The sequence below is a fragment of the Micromesistius poutassou genome, assembly GCF_964030765.1.
Source record: "Micromesistius poutassou genome assembly, chromosome: 7".
Lineage (NCBI taxonomy): Eukaryota > Metazoa > Chordata > Actinopteri > Gadiformes > Gadidae > Micromesistius > Micromesistius poutassou.
This window is the reverse complement of record NC_140277.1, coordinates 1480195-1504942: the sequence shown is the minus strand read 5'-3', so window position 1 is coordinate 1504942 and position 24748 is coordinate 1480195. Positions and strand designations below refer to the sequence as shown.

Below are 24748 nucleotides of genomic sequence, written 5' to 3'. Positions count from 1 at the left end.
TGTGCGTAGCGTTTCTCCGGATTTAACTTTTAAGCTACAATACAATTAATTGTATGGGAATGCTAAGCCCAGCCATTGTCCCGTATCCACCAGGGACACACAGGGGTGCGCCCTTTGGAAAGCAGGGGGATGGTGGGATATGGGGGGGAGAGAATCATCATAATTGGGGTATCATTATGGATCCCATCTCCCCCCTCTGCCCTCGATAACGAGCCAGAGAAAAAGTGATTGTCGTACATTTGACGCCTCGCTGCCCCTCCACCGCCATTGACGCTCCTCTGCAACGGGAGGCGGAGGCGGAGCGAGGGATTCCAGATTCCTATGAGGTGCATTTAAATCACAGTCTCCATGCATCACCCGCAAAACATTCCCCAGAGAGAGATAGAGGGAGGGAGAAGGAGAGAGAGAGAGAGAGGAAGAGAGACAGAGAGAGAGAGAGAGAGAGAGATAGGGAGAGAGTAAGGAAGGGAGAGAGAGCGAGCGAGAGAGAGAGATAGGGAGAGAGAGAGAGAGCTGAGATGGCGTCCTTCAAGCCCCACTGGGTTTCCTGCCTTCGTAAAATGGGAGCAGAAGATTAGGAGGTGGGGGGAGGGATGTAGAGGAGGGGGGAGGGGGGTAAACACCAAAATCGGGTCTAATCCCATCTCATACAGCTGAAGATACACAGTTTCTGTTTCTGAGTCGTGGTAATAGAAATAGCAATAGTGTGTGTGTATGTGTCTGTGTGATTGTGCCACATTCACTGCAAAGCCAATAAATACAAGGTATCTGGGATGAATATTGTCACATGCTGTATTTAGCCCGTCAAGTGAAGTTGACTTAGAATCCAGGGCTGACAGAATTCCTCATATTGTGAGCAATCTAATAATGGATATCCTTGGCGGTGCGATGGAGTGATGTAACGTATTGAAATGTTCATCGTTGCTTCACTGAGTGAGGGTTTGACTTTCTAATATCTTCACATCATCGGGTATTATGTAAGCCATGGCCTTTTCAATTTCATTTTCGGCCTGTTTCAGTTCATTAAAAAAAATACATGGTTTGACTTTACCTAAGAAACGGCTCATGTTGGAATAACATTCTGTAGAGTTAGTCGCTAATTAGTGCTAATATTACCTTGAGGGTGTCAAACTTTATTTGCCCTTCCACTTATCTCTAATTAATCCTGCATTCAAAAACTAGGATAAGTAGCCTTTACATTTAACTTCCATTATGCCCCGAACAAACACACACATGCCCTAAGTACTATACTACTATATACTACTATATACTACTAAACTACTATATACTACTATACTGACACCATTCCACATAGAAGAAACCGCCAGGCAAGCTCAAACGTCCACGCATGGGCTATTCCGCTACACAGACTTTGTTTGTTTGCGGACGCCCGCCGTTCGACCATGTCAGGAGAAAAAAAAAAAGAAGCACCTACATGCAAATCTGACCTCCTTTTCCCCCCTGCCCCCCTCGCTACAGCCCACCCCCCCCCCCCCCACCTCCGCAGAGAGCATCTTACATAACCGCCAACGCACGCCGCCACCGCCGCCCCCCCCCGCCCCCCTCCCTCCCTCCGCCCCTCCCTCCCCCCCCCCCCCCCCCCCCTCCCTATCTCTTCCTCTCCATCTCCGCAATTATATTCCCCCTCTCTCTCGCTGTCGTGATACGGAACATTTCACAACGTGCCCCCATCCCGCATTATCAGTGCGTCGATAAGTGAGAGGAAGCATTCAGAGGGCTCGCTGGAGCGAGCTCCGGGAGGGGAGATCCTCACAGCCCACTGATCTCACAGGGGGCCTTATCAGCACCCCGCCCCCCCCCCCCCCGCCCTCCCCGCCCCTCGCCCACGACCCCTAGTCGACAGCCCCGAGACCCCCCCCCCTCCCAAAGTGATACGTACGCACACACAAGCATTAGTCATACGCACATCTTGTGTACATTATACACGCATGCATACTTACCTACACTTTTCATCGTGGAGACACACACACACACACACACACACACACACACACACATATGCAGGCATGCAATCACATACACACATCATGTGTACATCATACACACACACACACACAGACAGGCATGCACTCAATCACACACACACACACACACACACACACGCACACACACACACACAAACACTTACGCACACACAAACATTAACCAAACACACATCTTGTGTACATTATACGCGCATGCACAAATTCACACACACATATGCAGGCATGCAATCACATACACACACATGTGTGTATATGGACATTATACGCACACCACGCATACTTAAACACACACACATCATACACACACACAGAGGCATGCATGCAAACGCACGCACACGCACACACACACACACGCACACACACACACACACACACACACACACACACACACACACACACACAGGCTGAGACCTTAATGTGAACTGACTCTCTCCACAGCAGGCCCTGCCCTCCCTGGGCTGCAGCCGCAGCAGGAGGAGAACAAGTGGGCCACATATGTTTCACCGGCGCGCAGCCGCCCATCCACAGCTCATTGTGCATGGAGGTTGCTCAGCACTACGCTGGCCTGTCAGGTCCCAGGTCCCCGGAGAGCACACTGGTATGTCTTGATCTGAGGCCGGTGACGTGACGGGTTGAGGCGGAGGACAGAACTACAATGACCAGGCAAGTGCCTTCCGAGTTATTCAGGGAGAAACTCCAGCACTGCATTATAAGCAGTGCTCTAGAAGGAAGCCGCTGCATTTCATACGGAGGAGAGCCTGGGAGAGCCTGCGCATTTAAATCGACCGACCGCGTGCACACATAGAACGTGGGATGGCTCTCCACCCTGAAGACGGTGGAGCAGTGAACTGGTGAACGGGTTAAAAGCGTATTCTAAAGGGATACCTGACCACATTACACCCATAACAACAACTAAGTCTGTGGGAATTTCCTCTCTAAAGTGTTGTTTGTACTGCAATCCGTTGCTCTATCGCAAACATTCGGCATCCCAACAGCAACGGGCCACTCGGGGTCGAGCTGTGAATGAGAGCTAATATCATGATTGAACAATACATGGTCCCTAGAGAGCTTCCTCCGCTCGCATCACAAAAACCCGCTCCGTGCCCCGGTGTGGAAGACAATGACTATGATGATGATACAGCGTGTGCATAATAATCATGTTGGTAATCATAAAGGCAGTGTACAACATATTGTCCTCTGTCTGCTCTGCCTCTGACTAGGGAGTGGTGAGTAATCCCGGAGACCTAAAGCTTAGGTGACTAACAGACTCACACGGCGTGCATTGCTCTGGATCCAGCTCATACCGTGGCACGCGGAACGCCGGGATTTGATGGGCCAATCGTGTTGTACGCCAGTGTGTTATGACAGTGGCATCGGAAACCAACAAAAGGAGGCTGGATACTGATACGGCTGTGCTGAATATTGGTTGTGCAGGGTGAAATAATACAGATTTGTAAGCATAGAATGTGGTGGATTTCCATAACCGGCACAGATATTAATTAGTGAAAGCACAAATTGTACCGACATGTATGAAGTATTTACTATCGCCACAAATGTTGCCACATGGTTGGTACACACAGCGCGGTGGGAAACAGAATTCTTCCTTAGTCACTTAATAACTAAGCCACTTAATAAATAATAAACTTCACAAATATGCATAGTTTAATTAAAGTGCTCCACAGTTTGCATATTTGATTGCATTTGTTGCGTGTGTTCCCATGCTAGCAATCCACTGGCTTTTGACAGAGGCATTATTGAGCACCGTTTACCCTCCAGTGGTTCTAGAAAAAAACCTTCAAAGGCCTCGACAGGCCGACATCCTTTCCCCATATCAACAATTTTTCATAGTGTATACTAATGCAAAGACATTAATAAATACCGAATGTCATATAGGGCTTGTGCAATTTGGGAGGATGGGAGCTTTGGAATGATCGGTACTATGTATTTAAAGGTTTTTGGTCACCTATAAAGTGTGACAAAAGACACTTGTGTGCATATGTTTATCATCTTCTGATTGAAAAGGTCTATGTTTGTATGCATGTATATATGTATGTATGTATGTATGTATGTATGTATGTATGTATGTATGTATGTATGTATGTATGTATGTATGCATGTATGTATGTATGTATGTATGTATGTATGTAAGTAGGTCTATGTTTATCACCTTCTGATTGAATATCTCAATGTTAGTATGTATGTAAGTATGCAAGTATATGTGTATGTAAGTATATGTGTATGCATTCATGTATGTATGCATGTATATATGTATATATGAAGGTATGTATGTATGTATGTATGTATGAATGAAGGTATGTATGTATGTATGCATGTACTGTATATATGAAGGTATGTATGTATGTATGCATGTATACATATATGAAGGTATGTATGCATGTATGGATGTATATATGAAGGTATGTATGTATGTATGTATGTATGTATGTATGTATGCATGTATATAAGAAGGTATGTATATATGTACGTACGTACGTACGTACATACGTATGTATGTATGTACGTATGTACGTATGTACGTACGCATGTACTGTATATATGAAGGCATGTATGCACGTCCCCTTGTGGTGAACACAGACACACAGGACCTCCTCCCTGAGGCAGGCGCTCAGACTTACGATCTGCAGCTTCAGGTAGTCTCCGAGGCCCGAGGAGCTGTCCACCCTCACCAGCACCGCGTCCTTCAGGTGCGTGCTGAAGCCCACTGCCAGGCGGTCCGCGCGCGTGCTCGGGCGGTCGTTGGGGGGCCACGTGTACGTGATTAGTCCGCCGTCACGCCCGAATATGTACGTTGTTCCCGCTGAGGAGAGGAGAGGAGAGAGGACAAAGGGAGGGAGAGGGTAAGTGGTGCACGCCACATTCTTCACAACTAGTTTTCCTATCAGTTTACTAGTTAGTCATTTAGCAGGAGCTTTTATCCAAAGTGACTTGTGGGTTGAATAAGGACACGTGTCGTTAGGGCGAAGGAAGGGGGTTACACATCTTGCTCAGGGATGCCTCCGGTTAGGATGCAGACATTATCCTCACCACATCTCTACCACGGCCCCCTCTGTGCCGCAGGCAGGCCGTGAGTCCGTCCGTGATCGGCCCCCACAAACAACCTCATCAGACAAACACCGGCGTCCCCTCCCGACACAATCCCTCGGCCGCCGTCGCCGTCATTCTTAATTCTGATTCCACTTTGTCCCGTCTGAAGTGGCCACGGAAGAGGGCCACTGAAGACATAATCCCTCCCCTCTCGCCCAACAGCGCCGCCGCGCCTCCCCTCCGACGAGTGTACCTCTCGAGACCCGAGGGAGAGCGGGGCTGACAGCCAGCGGTGAAGCACATCCTATTATGCTGCGCAATTACTCATCCCCCCCCCCCGCCCCCCCCGCCCCCCCCCATCCCCACCGTTCGTCCTCCATCCCTCACTCCGGAGGAGAGCTCACCGAGTCGGCGGCTAAACATCGGCATCCGCTCCAGCTGTGTACGTGTCTGCCCGCAGCCCGGGCGCTCCCCGGCATCTGACAGGCACCGCCTTCGCACTTCGTTAGGCAGCCTCCATAAGGCAAAGACAAAAGCGCCGGTGTTATTATTCGTCCGATTCGTCCAATTACGGCGCTCGCGGCGACCCCGCCGACCCCCCCCCCCCCCCACCCCCCCTTTGCACCGGCCATTTCCCGTTCTGCCGGGGCATGACGTGTCTTTGTCTCCGGCAGTTTCCGAGAAAATAAATGTCTGAACATGACCTCTGGTGGATGGAAGTCACTATTAAAAGAGGGTTTTGATTAACTAGCCGTTGAGCTGAGGAACGGCCCCGCGGCTCCGGGCTGGCCTCCCGCTCAAATGAATGGTTCAAATGGAGTCTGAAAGTAATGAATGAGGGGGAACACTGTTTCTATGCCTTATGGATTGGAGTCTGTTCCCCTTTTTTTTCCCGCAAAGACACAAGTCTGAGGCTTGCGGCTCTATTTACCGGTGAATTGCTCGTCTCTTACAGTTCAGACAATCACGTAAGTGGTTCCCTTCTTTTCCTTGTAATTGCGCCAGTCTCCATCAGATACCGCTCGCTCCCTCCGTGTTGTGAATACCGTCGACCAGCTAGCCGAGCTGAAATGAACGGCTGTTTAGAGAGAGTCTGGAATGGAAGATGGGGTTTGCGATATTAACCATGCAACACCTATCAGCTCACGGCTCGATGTTTGTGTAAACTGTTTGCGAAAAAAAATAATGAAAAGCGCGAGTGATAAAGAGAGAGAGACACACCGAGTAGGGGGGATGAACACAGCGATTAGAGAGGGGAGGGAGGCAGGGTGATAGTATTCATGGGGAGGGGAGTTAAATAGCCTTAGCCCGAACAATAGAATATACCGTTTTCAGACTGCGTGATTTCACTATGTTCTTGTAAACCAGGAGAGAAGCCTGCAAAACTATCCATAAACTTTTATTTATATATTTCTTGTGTTCCTGTCTTCTTTGCCCGGTTGTGGAGCTTTAGAATCACATTATCTCAATACAGTCCCTCATCTCAGCGCACTGCCAACATCAGCTAAGAGGAATGGCGTCTTTCATTAACATCCACATAATTAACAACAGTTTTTGTGACACACATTTCCACAGAGGGGGATTTAGTACCCCCCTTTTTTTTTTTTTTCTCACCACAAATTCGTTAAATCGGGCGATGTTGGTGTTCCACATTAGCACTCCCGTAAAAAAAAAAAAAGACGCTCTGTTACGACTCCCGATGAGTGGGGGGGGGGGGGGGGGCGGAGTGAGACGGGCGGCGGGTCGTCAACGTCGTTATCTTCCTCATCCTCGGTCCAAAATGGCTGCCGCCGGGGCTACCGTTGAGAGCCTCTCCTCCTGCTATTAGCTCGGCCGCTACCCCCCACCCCCCCCCCTCCCCTCCCCACTCCCTACCGCTAGTCGCTGGCGTTGGACCTTTGTGGGCTGGGTCCTCATTACGCTGGAGGCCACCCAACAAGTCTGGCGCTATGGCTTACTATAATTAAGCTCCTTTACACCATGGCAGTATTGGAATTCACACGAGCCCTCAAGCAAGAACAGCCCCCTCCCCACCTTCCCCCCCGCTGCCCCCCGCCGCCCCCCCCCCGCCGCCCCGCCTCCGTCCATTCAAACCGGAGGACGCTCACTTCATCGGGCGGCCGGTTTGGTGAGCACCACCAACAACAGGGACTTGGCGTGCAAGGAGCACATCCCCGCTAGCAGAGGGGCTGGGGCTGGGGGTGGGGGGGGACCAGTGAACAGCTGTAATGGAGGAACTCATTTCAGGGGGGGCCGACTCAAAGGTCAGCCCAACAAACCGCTCTAAGCGAATCAGCAATGACTCGAATGACTGTGGTAATAAAAAAGGCCGGCAACAACCAAAAAAAAAAAAAAAAAAAAAACGTTTTGTGGTGTTAATTTCCCCCGTTGCGATAAGGATGGGGGAAAAAAAAATGCCGCAGATGTGTGTGTGTGTGTGTGTGTGTGTGTGTGTGTGTGTGTGTGAGAGTGTGTGTGTGTGTCTTGGTGGCACTCCTTGAAATCCACATAAACGGGTATGAACACTCCTTGAGGGACTGTAGGGGATTAGGACGGGATACATGGATGAACACGAGCCCTGCGCACCCACCCCCCCCCCACACACACACACACACACACACACACACACACACACACACACACACACACACACACACACACACACACACACACACACACACACACACACACACACACACACACACACACACAAATGTATTGCTGCAGTGCTGGGAGTAATTATCTACTGCCTTCACGTCCCCCCCCTCAGTTCGTTTGAGTCTCCTGGGACATGGTGGGTGTGTGTGTGTGTGTGTGTGTGTGTGTGTGTGTGTGTGTGTGTGTGTGTGTGTGTGTGTGGGGGGGGGGGGGGGGGGGGGGCTAGATATAGATCTATCCGTAGTCATTAGATACAGTCGCTGTTATCCTGGATCCAACGGGTGTCTCTCTGCTTGAAAACAGGATCACTTGTCTTTGGCAGTAAAAACAAGAAGCGCAGTGTGGGCGCAAACGTTTTAAGTCGAGACATGAAGGTGCAGGCGACGCAGAGACAGCCGCTCTGAAGGCCACGGGGATATTAGGCAAACCTTACTGAGCGTAGGCCCCTCAATAACATGTTTGTCTTCTTACCCGTTTATACATACAGGCAGCAGAGAAGCTACGGTGGGCCCGAGAAATCTGAATCTGAGTTCTCTGTATTGTCATTGCACACGGCACAACAACATTTAAACGCAATCCAGACGGTGCGATTCACAACATTTTCAATATATAAGAAAGGTAAAACATCTATATAAACAAAAAATATATATGTATAAAATATACAAATAACAAATAAGGATAAAAATACAGATATATAATACAGATAGATAGGAATAGCAGCTGAGGTACTGTGGAAACATGGACACAACATGGACTGCTCAGTAGTCACTGGCGTGGTAAAGGACACGTGCTCAGTAGTCACTGGCGTGGTAAAGGACACGTGCTCAGTAGTCACTGGCGTGGTAAAGGACATGTGCTCAGTAGTCACTGGCGTGGTAAAGGACACGTGCTCAGTAGTCACTGCGTGGTAAAGGACACGTGCTCAGTAGTCACTGCGTGGTAAAGGACACGTGCTCAGTAGTCGCTGCGTGGTAAAGGACACGTGCTCAGTAGTCACTGGCGTGGTAAAGGACACGTGCTCAGTAGTCACTGGCGTGGTAAAGGACACGTGCTCAGTAGTCGCTGGCGTGGTAAAGGACACTGGGTATGGATTAGTTGTGCTTTCATCCTTCGCGTTGAAGGTCTCTATTGTTTAGGGTCGAAATTGATCAGGTTAATATTTAATGATATTTACCTGTAGTCATCCCGTTGACTGTATTATGCATGCAATCCTCTTATTGTCTATTCAAATTAGTTTTATTCGCATTATATAAAATGCTTGACAAATAAATTATTCATGCCTAATGATGAGGTTTTCAATATTTTGACTTTGGATACATTTTTAACACTTTCACTTTTGAGCAAAAATATCAAATCTGTTGGGTTTAATAGAAAGATCTAATTACCGAAGCTGTTAAGCAGATGAGAAAAGGATACACTCTGGGGAGTAACACACAAAAAGACACACATTGCCACAACCACCGACAGTCACCTCGAAGGGAGAATCTGCAGAATTAACACGACTATGAATAAATAGATGTCTCATATTAGGTCCAGAGCAATAACAAACACCGCTTCTACCTTGGCTGCCGTGTCAGTGTGAAAACGCTTCAGCAAACACTGGAAAAACAATCCAATCCCAAGCCTATTTAATACCTTCGATTCCATTATATCAATTCGTACAGATTTTTTACACGGTTGAAAGTCTGTGTTTGTGTGTGTGTGTGTGTGTGTGCAAACAATGGTTGATAATAGCCCACAGTGTGGGGCTAAGGTCAGGCTCACAGACTGTCTTTCCTCTGACCTCCAGCGCCGGCCTCCTAATGAGCCTCATATTACCTCTGCTGCCGAGAAGCAGGGGGGGGGGAACTCAATGCTAATCTCATAGCAGTGATGCACATGTGAATAAGGAACGATCGCGTTTATGGATTTCGACAGCCCACACGTCCATAACCGCACCGCTCGTGTCCGCGGGTTCTCGTAAAATGTTACCGGGGGCCATTCTTAGCACTGCTGAGAGAATTCCCTCGGTGGAGGAGGTGGTGCTGTTTGAATTGGTTGTGTGAACCTTCCCCCAAAGCCACTCACCCATGGAGCTGCTGCAAACAGACACCTTCCCTGGGAAGGGGAAGGGGACCCGGTAACACTTGACTAATAGGGCCAAATAAATGAACCATTGATTACTCACCAAGTGGCAGTAATACGTCTACTAATGTATAAGTAACCGTGAACTAATGGTGTTCATGTTTACTAATGTAGTTCATGTTAACTAGGGTAATCCTTTATGTATTATTTAATAGGGTTAGGGTTAACACTAACCCACTCACCCTAAGTGACCCTATGATTAATACTGCATTAACTCATTTTAATAAATAGTTCATTAATGCTCCCTCATTGTGAAGTCTTACCAGGGATTCTCTCTTAAATATCCCTCCTGAGTTGTAACATTCTTGACCTCTGGTCTGATTTAAAAGAGTAGAGCGTTGAGGGAGTACAATACTGGTGAAAATAAAATGGATGCCAGAAACGATGAACAAATACTAGTGCAGAATCTGCTTTTTCTGAGCAGCGGAATGTACCCAACCCTGAACTGGAACACACAGGCACACACACAGGCACACACACAGACACACACACACACACACACACACACACACACAATTTCATAGTGACGTCAACACCTTAGTTCAACGGTGAAGTGATTCATTGAATAGAACATGAGCGAGTGCTTGAGCGCTGGGATTTATCAACGGGACCTAGGGGCAATGCGGTTGCCTTCGTTGAATAGATGAATGCCTATATGGCTATTAGCCGAAAATCATTTGATTTCCGTTTCAGATTTCATTAGGTATTCCCATATATTTTCACTCAATTCATTATATCTGTCCATAAAATTGCTGTCAAGGGGGATTTATCATCTGCTCCCTCTGTCGTGAATATTCATAGAGCCAGATTAATAAGAGACTGATTGTTTAATTTAGCGTAATCTATCACAGTCTTTTCATTTCATGGCGCGCTGCCCCGGATCTCTGATAGTGGACTGGATGTAGTGGTCCTCCTGGCACAGCTACAACCACTAAGTCACGCGTTCAGCTGCCACACATTAATAATGTACGCCTGCAGGAAAACACACCGTGTATGTCGCTACGCTGGGTACACAGGGAACACACACCCATGCACCTGAACACACACACACACACTGGAAGGAAGTACACACATTCACCGGAGGAAATACACACACAGTCACACACCTACACACACATACATACGCAGGCACCAACACTTACTGAAATTGGCAAAACCGCTTAAATGGATAGGATTATTTGGCGATATCGTGTACTTTCACTGCCCATGGGAGGCGCCCAATTAAAACCAGGTAGATAATGTCTATTGAATTACCATTCCATTTCAGCTTCCACAGAAATCATTACAGGGATAGATGAAGACAGCATTATCAAACCCAATCCCATTGTAGTCTGGTGGGGGACCTCATGCTAGTCAATACCACCACCTGCGAGGAACAACGTCTGTAGTTCCACGTTTCACTTTTCTGGCTCAGCCATTAAAGAGAACGGTTGGCTAATCACTAGCGCTGTTGCTTCCTGCGAAGAGGGTTCTCCCTTGGCAAGTTGCTCCAGAACCAAGCCAACTAACTATGTGTTCAGCTGCCTATTCATAGCTGGAAACAATCCTAAAATGTTCACACAGTCGGGCAGAGAGCGAAATAGAGACTAAGAGCGAGGAAAGACAGACATCCTCCGTGTGTAATTACAGGATGCCTCACGCTGCAAGACTATCAAAAGAAAATATATTGTGAATAACTTCTTGTGTACAGCAGTTATCGGGTATTAATCAAAGCATTGGTGACCTGCCATGAACGAGCAGCGATCTTATCAAAGACAATAATGCGTGTTGGCAACACACTGGTATTTTAATCCATTTTCAAAATACCGAACGGTCAAATGTAAAATAGAAAATGTAGAGGGAAACAATTACTGCATGCATGGAGGTGGAAGTCTTGGAAACATACTGTACATGTAAACACCATGCTAATAACACGCAAGTATGAAATGAACCTGCCTCCCCTACTCAAGAACACTTGAATCACTATTAGCCAAGCCAGGTCAACGGGTCATGGTTTGTCCACAGAAGAAAATAAATAAAATCAGAGCCTCAGACACTCAGCGTCTCCCATCAAGCAGAGTGCATACATGCCTTCATTATTTCTAATCATGTGTTGGTAAAACAGCACCTGGCAAATCTCCGGCTATGATTGAGAGGTCATGGAAACCTTTATACACTGTTTTCACAGCTCTTCAGTTGCCGCCACCTTCCCCATCCAATCACAACTTTCTTTCTATCCCTGCATTGTTCCACCGCGGTATCACAAGGGCTTTGCAACGATTTAGCCCTCACTCTGGAAGCTTTACTAAGAAAAAGACGATTCCCTGTCCTAGGTGTGTGTGTGTGTGTGAGCAGTATAGCCCTTGCGGTAGACTAAAGACAGATATGGACTGTAGACTTGTCCTAATCCTCTATCGGTGCAAACCGTCGTCTCGCCTTGTAATCGAACCGGCAGCGGTGGCGGCGGCGGCGGCGGCGTAGACTGAGCCACCTGGCAATGTTAGCAATCTAGAGTGTGACAGGAATTACGCCCGAAGAATCAAATAAACAACCAATCGCTATTCAATCAGCCCGACTGAAGACTGACAAAGGAACGTCCGCGTAAACTGAAGTGGGCTGCCTGCAGCGGCGGCCATTTTATGCAGCGGCGGTCCTGTTGGAGTCACCCTACTCGGTGACTTTCGACTGCCTTCCAACAAAGGAAGGAGGCAGACCCGGAACATTCCAGCCAATGAGCAGAAAGTGTGTTTACTAGAACTGTGAATATACAGTACACACCCTGTATTCCAAACCGCTTCGTCTTTGTTGTCTGTGTCAGAAGTTCCTACAAATGGAAAATCCAACTTTTAGATAATTGCCGAAGCTTTTCTCTTTGCGGTCTGCTGAGAGTACAGTCTGGACAGTAGGTGCTAAATCAAACCAGCTCTGAGTGGCTGTTATACTGTGTGTTGGCTTAATAAGCACATTCTATATATATATATATATATCTTTACAGTTCACTGGCCAGACACTTCATCTCTACCGCAGGCGAGAATTGTTTTCTATTCTGTCCAGTGGCTGTTGAAGCACTGCTCACCAAAGCACATTAAGTTTGGAGGGATTAAGTGTTGATAATAGCCGCGTATTGGACTTAGTATATATCAGACAATGTAGAACATGTCACAATCTTGTCAGATCAGTGTCGTGATTGTAATAACATCAATCCATCTGAACTTATTTATAACCATATGTTCACCCATCCATCCAGCCACCCATCTATACGTTTATCCTTGTAAAAAGGAATTGGCACAAACTTCAGGATTATATTGAATAGCAATGAAATTGTTGCAATCATCGGCATTATGGTCTGATTATCCCAAACCGTAGTTTTTTTGATTTTTTTGATTGTTCAGAAGACTGAACCATTCAAAATTCAATTCCGCATTTAAAATTACACACACGTCCACACTGGCATGCAATCCACTTTCGATTCAATCACACCAATTGTGAAACTTCCCATTTCAGTTTCCCGCCCGGCCCCAATACGATTCAGTGGAATGCACGCAACGGTGCTTCTACCTCGTCGGAGACGCTTAGAGTCAAAACACCCCGACGCACACTGTGGTTCTGACAGTTATTGAGCCATGCGGCTACTGCTGCTGCACGCCTTTACTTTATGCCTGCACCTCTCTAAAGAGATAAGCTCTCAGCTCATCATGAGGGGGCCCGGGGCATTGTAACACCAACCACCCCGCGCTCTTCATGGCGGGAGACCATCAATTCATGGCCGAGGTAAAGTCCTGCCCGCCGGGGCAGTGCCATTGTGGTGCGAATGCTCAGCCGACCGATGTCACTCAAAGACACTGGGTCCACCGCGGCCCACCCCCCCACGCGCTCTCGCTCTCTCTCTCTCTCTCTCTCTCTCTCTCTCTCTCTCTCTCTCTCTCTCTCTCTCTCTCTCTGAGTCCTCTGCTCCACCGACTTCACTGGAGAGCTGAAGCGATCGGCGCGGCCGTGCCCGTGGAGCAGAATGGAGAGGCCAGGCGGAGCTGACAGGAGCCACTGTCTTAATTGACCAATACACCAAGCGGGGTCTTTGTCGGCCCTCGCCAGCTGCATATCTGCTCTCCCCGGCCAAAAGAAAAAAGCCCTGGCACCGATAGAGGTGTCCCACAGTATCGACAGCTCCTAATTTACTCTCCCCATCATCGCTTGCTTGATTTGCCTCCCTGAGACACAACGCTTCCTTTCTCCATGGTTCGCGGTCGGCCATTTTGTTGGCTGGAGACTGTTGGGCGGCTTTGTGGGGTTTTGATGCGTGTTCCAGGAAAACAAATGGATGAAAGTGAGGGTACAACGATTAACGCGTTTATTTTTTGGTTTTTTAAACATACGGCGTAATCATGGCTGATGACATTTCTAGAAATATCTATACATTTTCACAGTGGAGTCAACAAACCTAGCGAGTATGTAAGGTAAAGCGGGTCCAATTATTGGAGAAAAAAAAACATGAAGTGTAGGCGGGTGATTACCTTGAGGGAAGCCATGCGGAAAGCAGAAGCAAGCTTCCACACACTAATCTGAGCATGGAGCCCAGCGCTATATATGGCTCGACCCTAAATAAACCAGCGCTTATAAGGCGACCACTTTGAAGATTGCCGAGTGCTACTGCATCTTGCTTAATATATCGCCATGCTGCACTGCTGATATTGCAAATGTGTGCAGCAGCCGCCAGTAAAGCCACAAATCATTACAAAAGGGAGGATCTAACAGCGTTTCAATAGTGTGGAAATAAGCAAAAGGGCAGGTAGCTTTTAGTAATTTTCTTTCCAAGGTTCTGCCTTTCTCTGTATCCATCCATCTATCAATATTGTGAAAATAGCAACCACTTGCCGCTGCCTATGTAGCTACCTATATATGTTTGGTAAACATACAGTTCAAGGGAGATAAAGAGTAACACACCAAACCTCTTGGACTTCTTAAATACATCCTGATTTTAAGAACCAAAACTGTCGCTGCGGCTTATGATGAGCATTATATCATGCTAAAGCTAACAAGGCTTACAAGCAAACCCGCTGTGCTTCAGGTCCCTTTGCGGCTTTGAAGAGCACTTGATTGATTGAATATCAAATACAGCGTTTCCCACAGACCAGGTAGCAATGTGTGGTGCCCCCCTGCAGGGTTGGCAACTTTTGGTTTTTGGCCGGAGTGAGACTCTGTAGATTCTTATAATGCTGGAATTGTTGACGGGGGGGGGGGGGGGGGGGGGGTGGGAATCAATTTGTGGCAGAATCAAGCGGAATCAATTTGTGGTGCTCATTGTTGAATCTGGGGCGCTGTGCCACACATTGGTCTATGTATGGGAAACACTGAAATAATTCCAGGCAGATATGCACTAAAGGCTTTTTCCATCCAGGATCATTCCTGGCCCAAGGTCCAAGGAACAGCACCATGTTACCAGAGCATGCCTCCTCCAAAGACCATTAAAGTCTAAAGCCCATGTGAACCAGGAACAGCACCATGTTACCAGAGCATGTCTCCTCCAAAGACCATTAAAGTCTAAAGCCCATGTGAACCAGGAACAGAACCATGTTACCAGAGCATGTCTCCTCCAAATACCATTACTAGTGCAAGCGATCCACTGATTCAAGGCAATAATTTATTCAGTACTTTGTACTGTACTTTTTAGAAGATAAGAAAGCTTGTTTCTAGTGAAGCATTACAAACAGGCGGAGCATTGGCCGAATATGAGAGCAGCCTCCGGCAAACTCACCTGCCCCGTGTGTTCGACAGATAACGGCCGTTCTACAGAAGAGCGTTCTAAACATCGTCATTGGTGATATTCCAAACAACGAGCTATCTTTGAAATATAGTGCTGCTGCCAGCAGCTGTTGTTCAATTGTCTACATTTTATTCATTCACATAAGTAGACACTCTTCCTGATGATAAAATTAGCACAATCGTAAAACACAATTTAGAAAAAAGATAACGCAGAAAAAACGACGGAATTTGGGAAAAAACAACAACAGGTTTCATAGGGCTGTACTTATTCTCCGGAGCTGGGTATAGGTCAATTTAGCAAACATTAAGACCAAAATAATTGCTCAGTTTTCAGTGATTTGTGTTGGAGTGATAAAACATGAAGTTCCTTAATGCCGTCACGATGTAAAGCACATGTGCTAATTTACATTAGGGGTTTGGGAGTAAAAGATAACGTCGTAAGAAAATAAACCTTGGCATCACTTCATAGCTTACTAAAACACAGAAGAGAATGTGCGTGTTCCTCAATGTACTCTCAGTCCATGAATGACGAAAGCCTCTGGACTAAATGAATTGCTTGCAAAAATAAAGATGCCTTGTTCTCTAAATCTGTCAAAGAGTTCAGGGTTTTACTGAGGCTTGAATCGGCATTATCTCCAATTACTCACGGACGCTTACTCAACCATCAGTTGACCGGCAACGCGTGGTAGTTGCGGCCCCAAGGAACGTCTCACTGTTTATTTTCGAAATATACGGTACATTGATTTGGCCAAGAGGCTCCAGCAAGTCACCTTTAATGGAGGGTTGCCAATTACAATCCCACAGAGGGAGGAGAGAGCATTACACTCAGGCGGTGAAATTGTTTAAAGTAAGTACAAAGTGTAAACGGATTTAATCGCTGTACAGAAAATAAAGCAGATGAAATCACCATAGGTCTGTTCTGTTAATTGCACATATACAAGATCAAAGTCACAGCCGAACGGTTTAGCGTGCTATTTTAAATATGCAGGCCATTTGTACATGAAAGTGTTGGTAAGTCACATGGACTGTTTTACTCCCCCGCCCAGGGGACCAGGAATACGCCGCAGCCCTAATTGTGGGATTAAGCATCTGCTTTTCCTATTACTCCATTGCCTCACTTTGAAAGTAGGCCCTTCTAAATTATGTGATGCTATTTAATTAGCCACATATCTTACAGGAAATGATACAATGCAATATCAATCTGAGGTAGATCAGGAGGGGGACGATCGACTGTAATAAACACAAAGCCACCAAGTGCTATACTGCCTGGTGCGTCCATGTGTTCTGGCATATGTTTGTGTGCGTGCATGCATGCATGTGTGTGTGTATGTGTGTGCGTGTGCTTGTGTGTGTGTGTGCATGCATGCATGCATGCATGCGTGTGTGTGTGTGTGTGTGTGTGTGTGTGTGTGTGTGCATGTGTGTGTGTGAGTGCATGCATACACGTGTGCGTGTGAGTGCATGCATGTGTGCGCGTGTGTGCGTTTACGTGTGTGTGTGTGTGTGTGTGTGTGTGTGTGTGTGTGTGTGTGCGTGTGTGTGTGTGCGTGTGTGCCTGTACTCCCAGTGCAAAGCTTGAGTCCTGCAGCTCAGGTGCAGGGGCCCTGCCTACATCATGCCAGCTCAGTGTGGGAGCACCGTAATCAGGCCGCGTTCGGCTCTTATCTAACACTGATGTGCTGCATCGGAAACATGTGTGGGTATACTTTGTCACCAGTATGTTGCAAAGATATATGCTAATATGATAGCTGATGATTCAAGGCTTTTTATATAGAAATATATCTATATATAAATATACACATTTATGAATATAGCTATATATTCATTTATGTATTTTCTGTTATCAGCCCATGCCGGCAGCCCTGAGGCAGCGAGAGATGGCGGGAGCAACAGAGAAGGTGAAATCCTACGCAATCCTATTAGGGTGGATTAGGGCCAGCTTTTCTTTCTGCAGCCACTGGGCTGCAGGTAAGCAATAGCAAATTACACACAATAGAATAGTTACCAACATTGCTGCCTCTGATTGGGAGAATTGGCACATCCATAATTTATGCAAACTGTTAAATATATGACTACCGGTGCAGCCGTAGGGCGGATTAATCATACGCCACTTTTCTATTTCCTACTTCTAGTTTTCTCGTTTTTTCCAACCGCAATCATTACCCCTACCGCACTCTAGCCGGGGGAATCAATGTATTAGCAAACTTAGAATGCAGCCAGCCAGGAGATGTGGACCAGTCAAGGCATCACACTTGAACAAGCAGTGTGTAACCCAAGTAGAGGCCCTCCATCGATCAGCCTGATCAATGACAATCATACATTTTAGTCTCAGCTCGCCAAGCACCGCGGACAGCCCCTTGTCAGTGGCCTAGCGGTCTCCTCTCTGGGCTTGAAGGATATCGGGCTGCGAGACATTCCTGCTAATCTCCATTCTGCCCCCCCCCCCCCCGCTCCTCTCCCAAACATACACACATACACACACCTCAACCTTTTCCTTGAAACAAATGAGTCAGTGTGGGGATCTGCTGGCATGATATCTGGCCAATGATATTTAAGAATTATATGATTGTGTCATGTGCCCTCTTAGAAACCATTGTAGACCATTCAATACATCAAAAACATGACTTCCAAAGAACAATATGATTAAGTCAAAGAGATAGAGAGAGGATGTTTCAGATTACAAATTGTGTGTGTGTGGGTGTGTGCGTGTGTGTGTGTGTGTGTGTGTGTGCGTGCGTGTGTGTGACTGTACTGTATGCGTCAGTCTGTGTATATGCCTATATGGAGGATGTTTGCATGGGATAATGTTTGTTTGCATGAATGGCTCCATACGGGCTCCACGCGCAATATGGTGACACATGGCGTGTTCCATTCGCTGTGCCCTTTCTATCTCCTCCACCCCTTCCCCCCCCCCCCGGATAAACTGAGAGGCATTTCAACCAACAAGACATTTGTGGTTTCCACTTATCATCTGTTAACGTTCTGGCCAGCAGCCCTCCTCTCTCCATCCAACCGTACTCTCTTTGCGATATCCATTGTTGGAACAAGGCCGATACCGGCTGCAACAGGTGGCTATTTCTGGCTTTATGGATTCAACAGCCAATCTTGCCATATCTGCTTTAAACGACTAACTACAAACCGTCTGTGCTGCACTGCTATTTTCAGATGCAGCACTACATCTGCCGGAGATTTGACTGTACACAGCAATAAGGGTGTTCTGTCTTTACTATTTTGACTAATCCCGTGCCGTCCACGTCCCCCCTGAGTCCGGACCCGCGAGGAGGCTTTGAACAGGCAGCCCGGGAACCGCCTGCACGGAGGTACAGAGAGATAAACGTCTGCCAGTGAGTGCATGAAAGTGACAGAGGGAGATGAGCTGGAGATAATGACGGCAGTGATGATTCATTGAGTATCTAGTGGAGGGAGGAGGAGGAGGAGGAGGAGGAGGAGGAGGAGGAGGAGGAGGGGGAGAGGAGGAGTGGGGGGAGGCGGTACGGGGAGTAGGAGACTTCAAACTGATCCAGAATCCCCTCACATGCCATGGGGACACGCACGCCGCCCTCGGGAGTCGGACCGCGGGATCCCGCTCTCTGCCTCGCCTGCCACGCACTCTTGCTTGCGACTCGAAGAGAAAAAAAAGACAACAGGGAGGATTGCTCATCTGACCCGACCCCCCCTCCCCATGTCTGCCCTGGCCGCACGCGTGGTCAGCTCTCATTTCCTGTCGTGCCAACCCACGGTTGGGTCAGCGGCGAAGGGACCCACACACACACACACACACACACACACAGGCACGCATGCACGCACACACACACACACACACACACACACACACACACACACACAGACCACCACTGCAGGCACACGGGGCTGCCCACGCGTGTCTGCTTGAATGGTTGCTGTGGAGAGGGAGGGTCATGGAGAGAGACGACGGGATGGTTGAGAGGCGGGGGGGGGGAGAGGGGAGGGGGGGGGGGGGGGGGCGGGGGGAGGGGGGGGGGGAGAGGGGAGAGGGGAGTGAGCTTAAGAAAAGGCAAAGGGAGTGACAGAGTGAGACAGTGCTCATAGGACGGATCTAGGGATGTTGCAAAGGTAGGATCATCAAGCAAAGAATAAAAGGACATGAGGCGCTGAGCTCCCGGAGTGGCGGGGGGGGGACACACAGGGAAACAGGAGGCGTATATAGGTCTTTCTTCTGCAGAGGGAAAAGGAGTGGGATTACACAGACTGCGGTGCTCTCTTGTTCCCGGCTCAATAGCCGCCCCCTGCTCCCTCTGGAGTGGAGCGAACATGTACCCAGATCCTAATCAGGCCAGCCACCATCTCTGCCATCTCGCCCAGGCACAGACACCGCCGTCTCCCGACTGCCTCGGAGTGACATCAGCCCAGAGACATGCTCGTAATTATATTATACAAGCCCACAACACACCGGCTGCAAGACTACATCGGAGCTCCGTCTCTCTCTCTCCCTCTTTCTCCCTCTCTCTGTCTCTCTCTCTCGCTCTCTCTCTCTGTCTCCCTCTCTCTGTATCTCTCCCTCTTTCTCTCTGTATCTCTCTCTCTCTTTCTCTCCGTCTCCCTCTATCTCTCTTTCTCTCTCCGTCGCTCTCTATGTCCCTCTCTCTCTCTGTCTCTCTCTCTTGCTCTCTCTCTGTATCTCTCTTTCCCTCTTTCTCTCTGTATCTCTCTCTCTCTCTCTCTCTGTCTCCCTCTCTCTGTATCTCTCCCTCTTTCTCTCTGTATCTCTCTCTCTCTTTCTCTCCGTCTGCCTCTATCTCTCTTTCTCTCTCCCTCTCTCTCTGTGTCCCCCTCTCTCTCTCTCGCTGTATCTCTTTCCCTCTTTCTCTCTGTATCTCTCTCTCTCTCTCTTTCTCTCCCTCTCTCTCTCTGTATCTCTCTCTCTCTTTCTCTCTGTCTCTCCCTCTCTCTCGTCATATATTTGTTTTATAGGTCTCTTATCTCTTTCTGTATTTGCTCTCCAAAATTATTAGTTTTGCAGCCGACGACCTTGTCAATTGTTTGCCTCTCTGAGATTAAACGCGTCTGCTTTCAGGGTGCCATAGCGGCAGACATCTCCAATCCATCCCATCATTAGCTAAGAAGGTGGGAAGATTGCTATCATTGATTGTAATCAGTTCAATTGCTTTGCTTTGGCTGACTGATGAAAACAGCTCAAAGAAACCAAACACAAACAGACTTGGAATGCAAGTTCTGTTCTGGCAGAGAAACACGAGCAAGCATTTTGACTTGACATATATTTTAAAAAGTGAATCAATGCCCGTGTATACACCATTTAAAACGACCCACCAGAAATGCCTATTGGTTTCGCGATGTTGGCGCGCGCACAGATACAAATAATTAAAACCTTGCAAGACAGGGTTATCTATCCAGCCCTCAGGCCAAATGCCAAAACATAGCAGCTCACATTGTGATCCATTTTAATTAGCGTGCTGTGTTATAAACAAGTCATTTTTTATCTGATTATTGTTTTGGAATCTAATTAGTATTTATTGCTTTCCTGCCTCGTCCTCTGTGTCTCTCCCGGCTCTCGTGGAGAGATGATAAAACACACATGGTGGTTGGGGAACACCTGACTGAAGCACACATTCAGAGGCCTATTCTTCAGACACTGACGGAGCGTTGTTACGGCCAGGGCTAAACAAACAATGCATCCACACAGCAGAGTCAATTTCATACATCGCAGCCGCCGTAATTTTCTCCCATTTTCCACAGGATTGAATAGAGGCGATGGAAGTTTCGGCACACCAAAGAAGAGCCCTGATAAAAAGGGTGGGGGAGGTTGTCCTCGATTACTCTTGTGAAAGGGATGTGCGCGCCTGCGGTCTGACGCACGGGTCTGATCAATGAAGCCTTTTCTCTCAACCGCTGAAAGCATTATCATGGTGATAATGAAAGGCAGGTACCGGTATATAACCACTGCATATACAGTAGCTTTGAACATCACCATGACCTGGGAGGCTAAAAACCCGTTAAATAATCAAAAGTGTGGTTTATGAATACGTGTGTACATTTGCACACGCACCCTCTATTTACAACATGTGCACTGTGACACGGAGACTGTCGTTCTCAGTCGGGGGCCAGATGCAGACCCACATCCCACCCCACCACACGCAGACCCACTGTGCACCGCACACTCTCTGGCCATCGACCACACTCCAACAACAACGTCTTCAGTAAAAAAATCACCACGCAATGCATGCGTCCCCTCCGTCTCATTCTCCTCCTGTGGCAAATGACCGACCTGCGATGAGCCCAAACACGCTCGTATTAAGTTGAGAGATTTGGCCTATTTCGAGCACCCGCCTGAGGGTCCGTTGGGAGGGGAGACAAAGGGGCTGAGGGCCTGTCTGAATGCCGGATCCGCTCCAGACAGGCCCTGGCCTAATTGTCTTCTCTTGTTGTCTCTGCAGACTCAGCCAAGCCTCCGATCTGCGTCACCACCAAGGACAGCACCAGCACCTCTCCTAAGACCCACAGAGCCCTCAATCGTTCTCCTCTCTGCTCCTTAACCGCCCTGGACCGGCTAGGCCCCGCCTCCCAGGGCCCCCGCCCAGACCCCCCCACCCCCAGGGCCCCCGGCCCACAACCACCGGAGCAGGAGCTGGGCTTTCTTTCCAAGCGGTGACCCGTTCAGTCCTCACAATCTCCTGCACCCCCTCTTTCTTTCAGCCTTACATTAATCAATGCACTAATTCATTGCAATGGCTTTCTAGACCCGAGTAATCACACAGGGTGATCTGTGTGCAGGTTAAATGATAATAAGAAAACAAATGTGCATCAGTACAATTAATTAAACACGATCCCGTTCACAATAGAGATGATCATTCCCTATGAGTGAGAATCAATCCACTCTTCCTTGTTGGAGGCATTAAAGAAAACACTGACCCAGAAGTAACAATGAAAGGCCATGGCAGCTCATCATTACGTCAGTGAATAGGACAGCAGCATTGTGCTACAGCTACACAGCAGTGGCGCTGCTACCAACACACCTGGCCTGCACGCATGACGGACACAGGGAGAGAGCTTTCGTTTTTATTCCTCCCGTTGCAAATGTCCCTCACACAGAATGCATACACAAGTGGGGCTGGTAGCAGCAACGCAGTTGGCATAACAAGGGAGCAGGCAGGGGAAGCTAAACCTGCAGCACCTTACACACCACAATTAGTCGCACATTGCAGTATATTATAAGTACTTCCTCGGGAGGGATACTAATCCCATATTCCTCTCTCTCTCTTCATCGCTCTGCCTCTCTTGCACGGTCTTTCCTCTTGTCTCTTACTTTGTCTCTCATCCTCCATCGATCAATATCGATATCGTTCTCTCTCTCTCTCTCTCTAATCTCTCCTTTTCTATCTGTCTTGCACTCTGCTCTTTTCTTATCTGTTTTCAGCCCATCTACTTATCTCTTTGTCTCGTGTCCTTCGTCTCTCCCCATCCTATCTCTCCTATCTCTGTATCCATTTCTGTTTCTGTTCTTTTATCGCTCCCTCCCTCCCTCTCACTCTCTCTATCTCTCTCTCTCTTTCCATCTGTCTCGCACACTCTAGCTCCATCTCACTCCTTCTCTCTCTCTCTCTCTCTCTCTCTCTCTCTCTCTCTCTCTCTCTCTCTCTCTCTCTCTCTCTCTCTCTCTCTCTCTCTCTCTCTCTCTCTCCATCTCCCTTTCCCTCTCTCTCTCGCCCTCTCTCTCCCTCGCACTTTCGCTCCGTCTCTCTCTTTCTTCTCTCTCTCCAAGACACAGACCTCACTGACACGCATCGTAAAGAGGCCCCAGGTCCCAGCCTTGGGACCTGGGGCTGTGTTTGCATGTAAGTGCGTGTGTACTTGTGTGTGTGTGTGTGTGTGTGTGTGTGTGTGTGTGTGTGTGTCTGTGTGTATGTGCAGGGCTGCAGACAACACGTCTTTGTCTCCCCCCCCCAACCCTCCCCAGCAGCCCATGGGATGACATGGGGGGCTGAGCCACCTTCTAATCCCGTCTAATCTGGGCACAGCGGAGCATCTGCAGATAGGGATAGGGCTAATCTCAGCGCAGGGGAGACTCAGGGCACAGTGCTGAGGCTCACACAAAAAGGGATGGAGCCGTACTTGACTTGTCATGTGCGTCTCAGAGCCGGGGCGAATAGAGGAGGACCTGATAATTATAGTAATGATAGAGGAGGAATTAAAAGGGGAAAACGTACTAAAGGCCGTTCCGTGGTCTAGAAAGGCTGGCAGCACACACTGTGGGTTCTACTTCAGCTAGAGCATGGTCCTCATCAAGGTTACCAAACTAAATCGACAAAACCAAGGAAAAAACACGCAAAGGCTTTACAGACAAGACGTCGCCCATCGGGGTTCAACTGGGAGAACGGCGTCGGTTGACGAGCGAGCGTCGTCCTGCAAACCCCCCCAAAAAAACGAATATACTGTCTTTACAAAAAGCATCAACTTACTGTGCCCTGCCCGTAGCGAGGCAGGCGTACCATGTGCGGCGGCGGCGGCGGCGGCGACAGGCACAGTGTGGTGGCGTTTGCTGCCGTGGGAAAGGTGGTTGTGGCGCGGCGCGTCCGCGGCCCCCGTCTCTGACCCGGCCACGAAGCCCAGGGCCACGGCCCCGATCCACAGGGCCAGCAGGCCGGCCAGAGAGGGGCCCCGCTTTGGGCACCTGCACAGCTCCCCGGTGGTCCTCGAGGGAGCTACCTGTGTCCACCAGCATCCGAACATCTTCCCTAAGAGGGCCCCCGGATGAGGCTACCGATCGAGGTGGGTCTTCAGTGAGCCCCGCCGCCCATCTCCTGGGTGTGTGTCCAAGGTTCCCAAAACGCTAGCGCAGATCCACCAACAGAGGAGTCGAGGTGGGGGGGAAAGGACCCACATAAAATATTGAATCAGAAAGAGAGCGAGAGAGAGAGAGAGAGAGAGAGAGAGAGAGAGAGCGAGGGGAGGTCAGGGAAATCAACGGACCCTTCTCCTTGTTGAGGTTCTCTCGCGTTGTCGGCGTGTTAGGAAATCCGTAAAGGAACCCAGGGACACAAAGTATGATCGCTCATCGCACGCTACACACAAGGAAGCCTTCACCCGAGAGAAGAATTTGTGGGAAAAAACATCAATGGAGGAAGAAAGAAATCCAAACTCGATTCAATGCTGCCCCCCCCCGCTTCCCTTTTCTCACAGCC

General features: G+C 48.4%; 1 protein-coding gene across 3 annotated transcripts in view; it reads right to left on the bottom strand.

The window, feature by feature from the left end:
- nrxn1a (neurexin 1a) overlaps positions 1–24748 on the bottom strand; it is a gene marked incomplete at its 5' end in the record, with an annotated part of 227275 nt that overhangs the window by 74654 nt on the left and 127873 nt on the right. For all 3 annotated transcript variants that reach the window (XM_084470078.1, XM_084470079.1, XM_084470077.1), the window contains one exon: positions 4643–4824. In XM_084470078.1, the coding sequence (XP_084326204.1) occupies positions 4643–4824 (182 nt within the window). The remainder of the gene's footprint in view (positions 1–4642; positions 4825–24748) is intronic.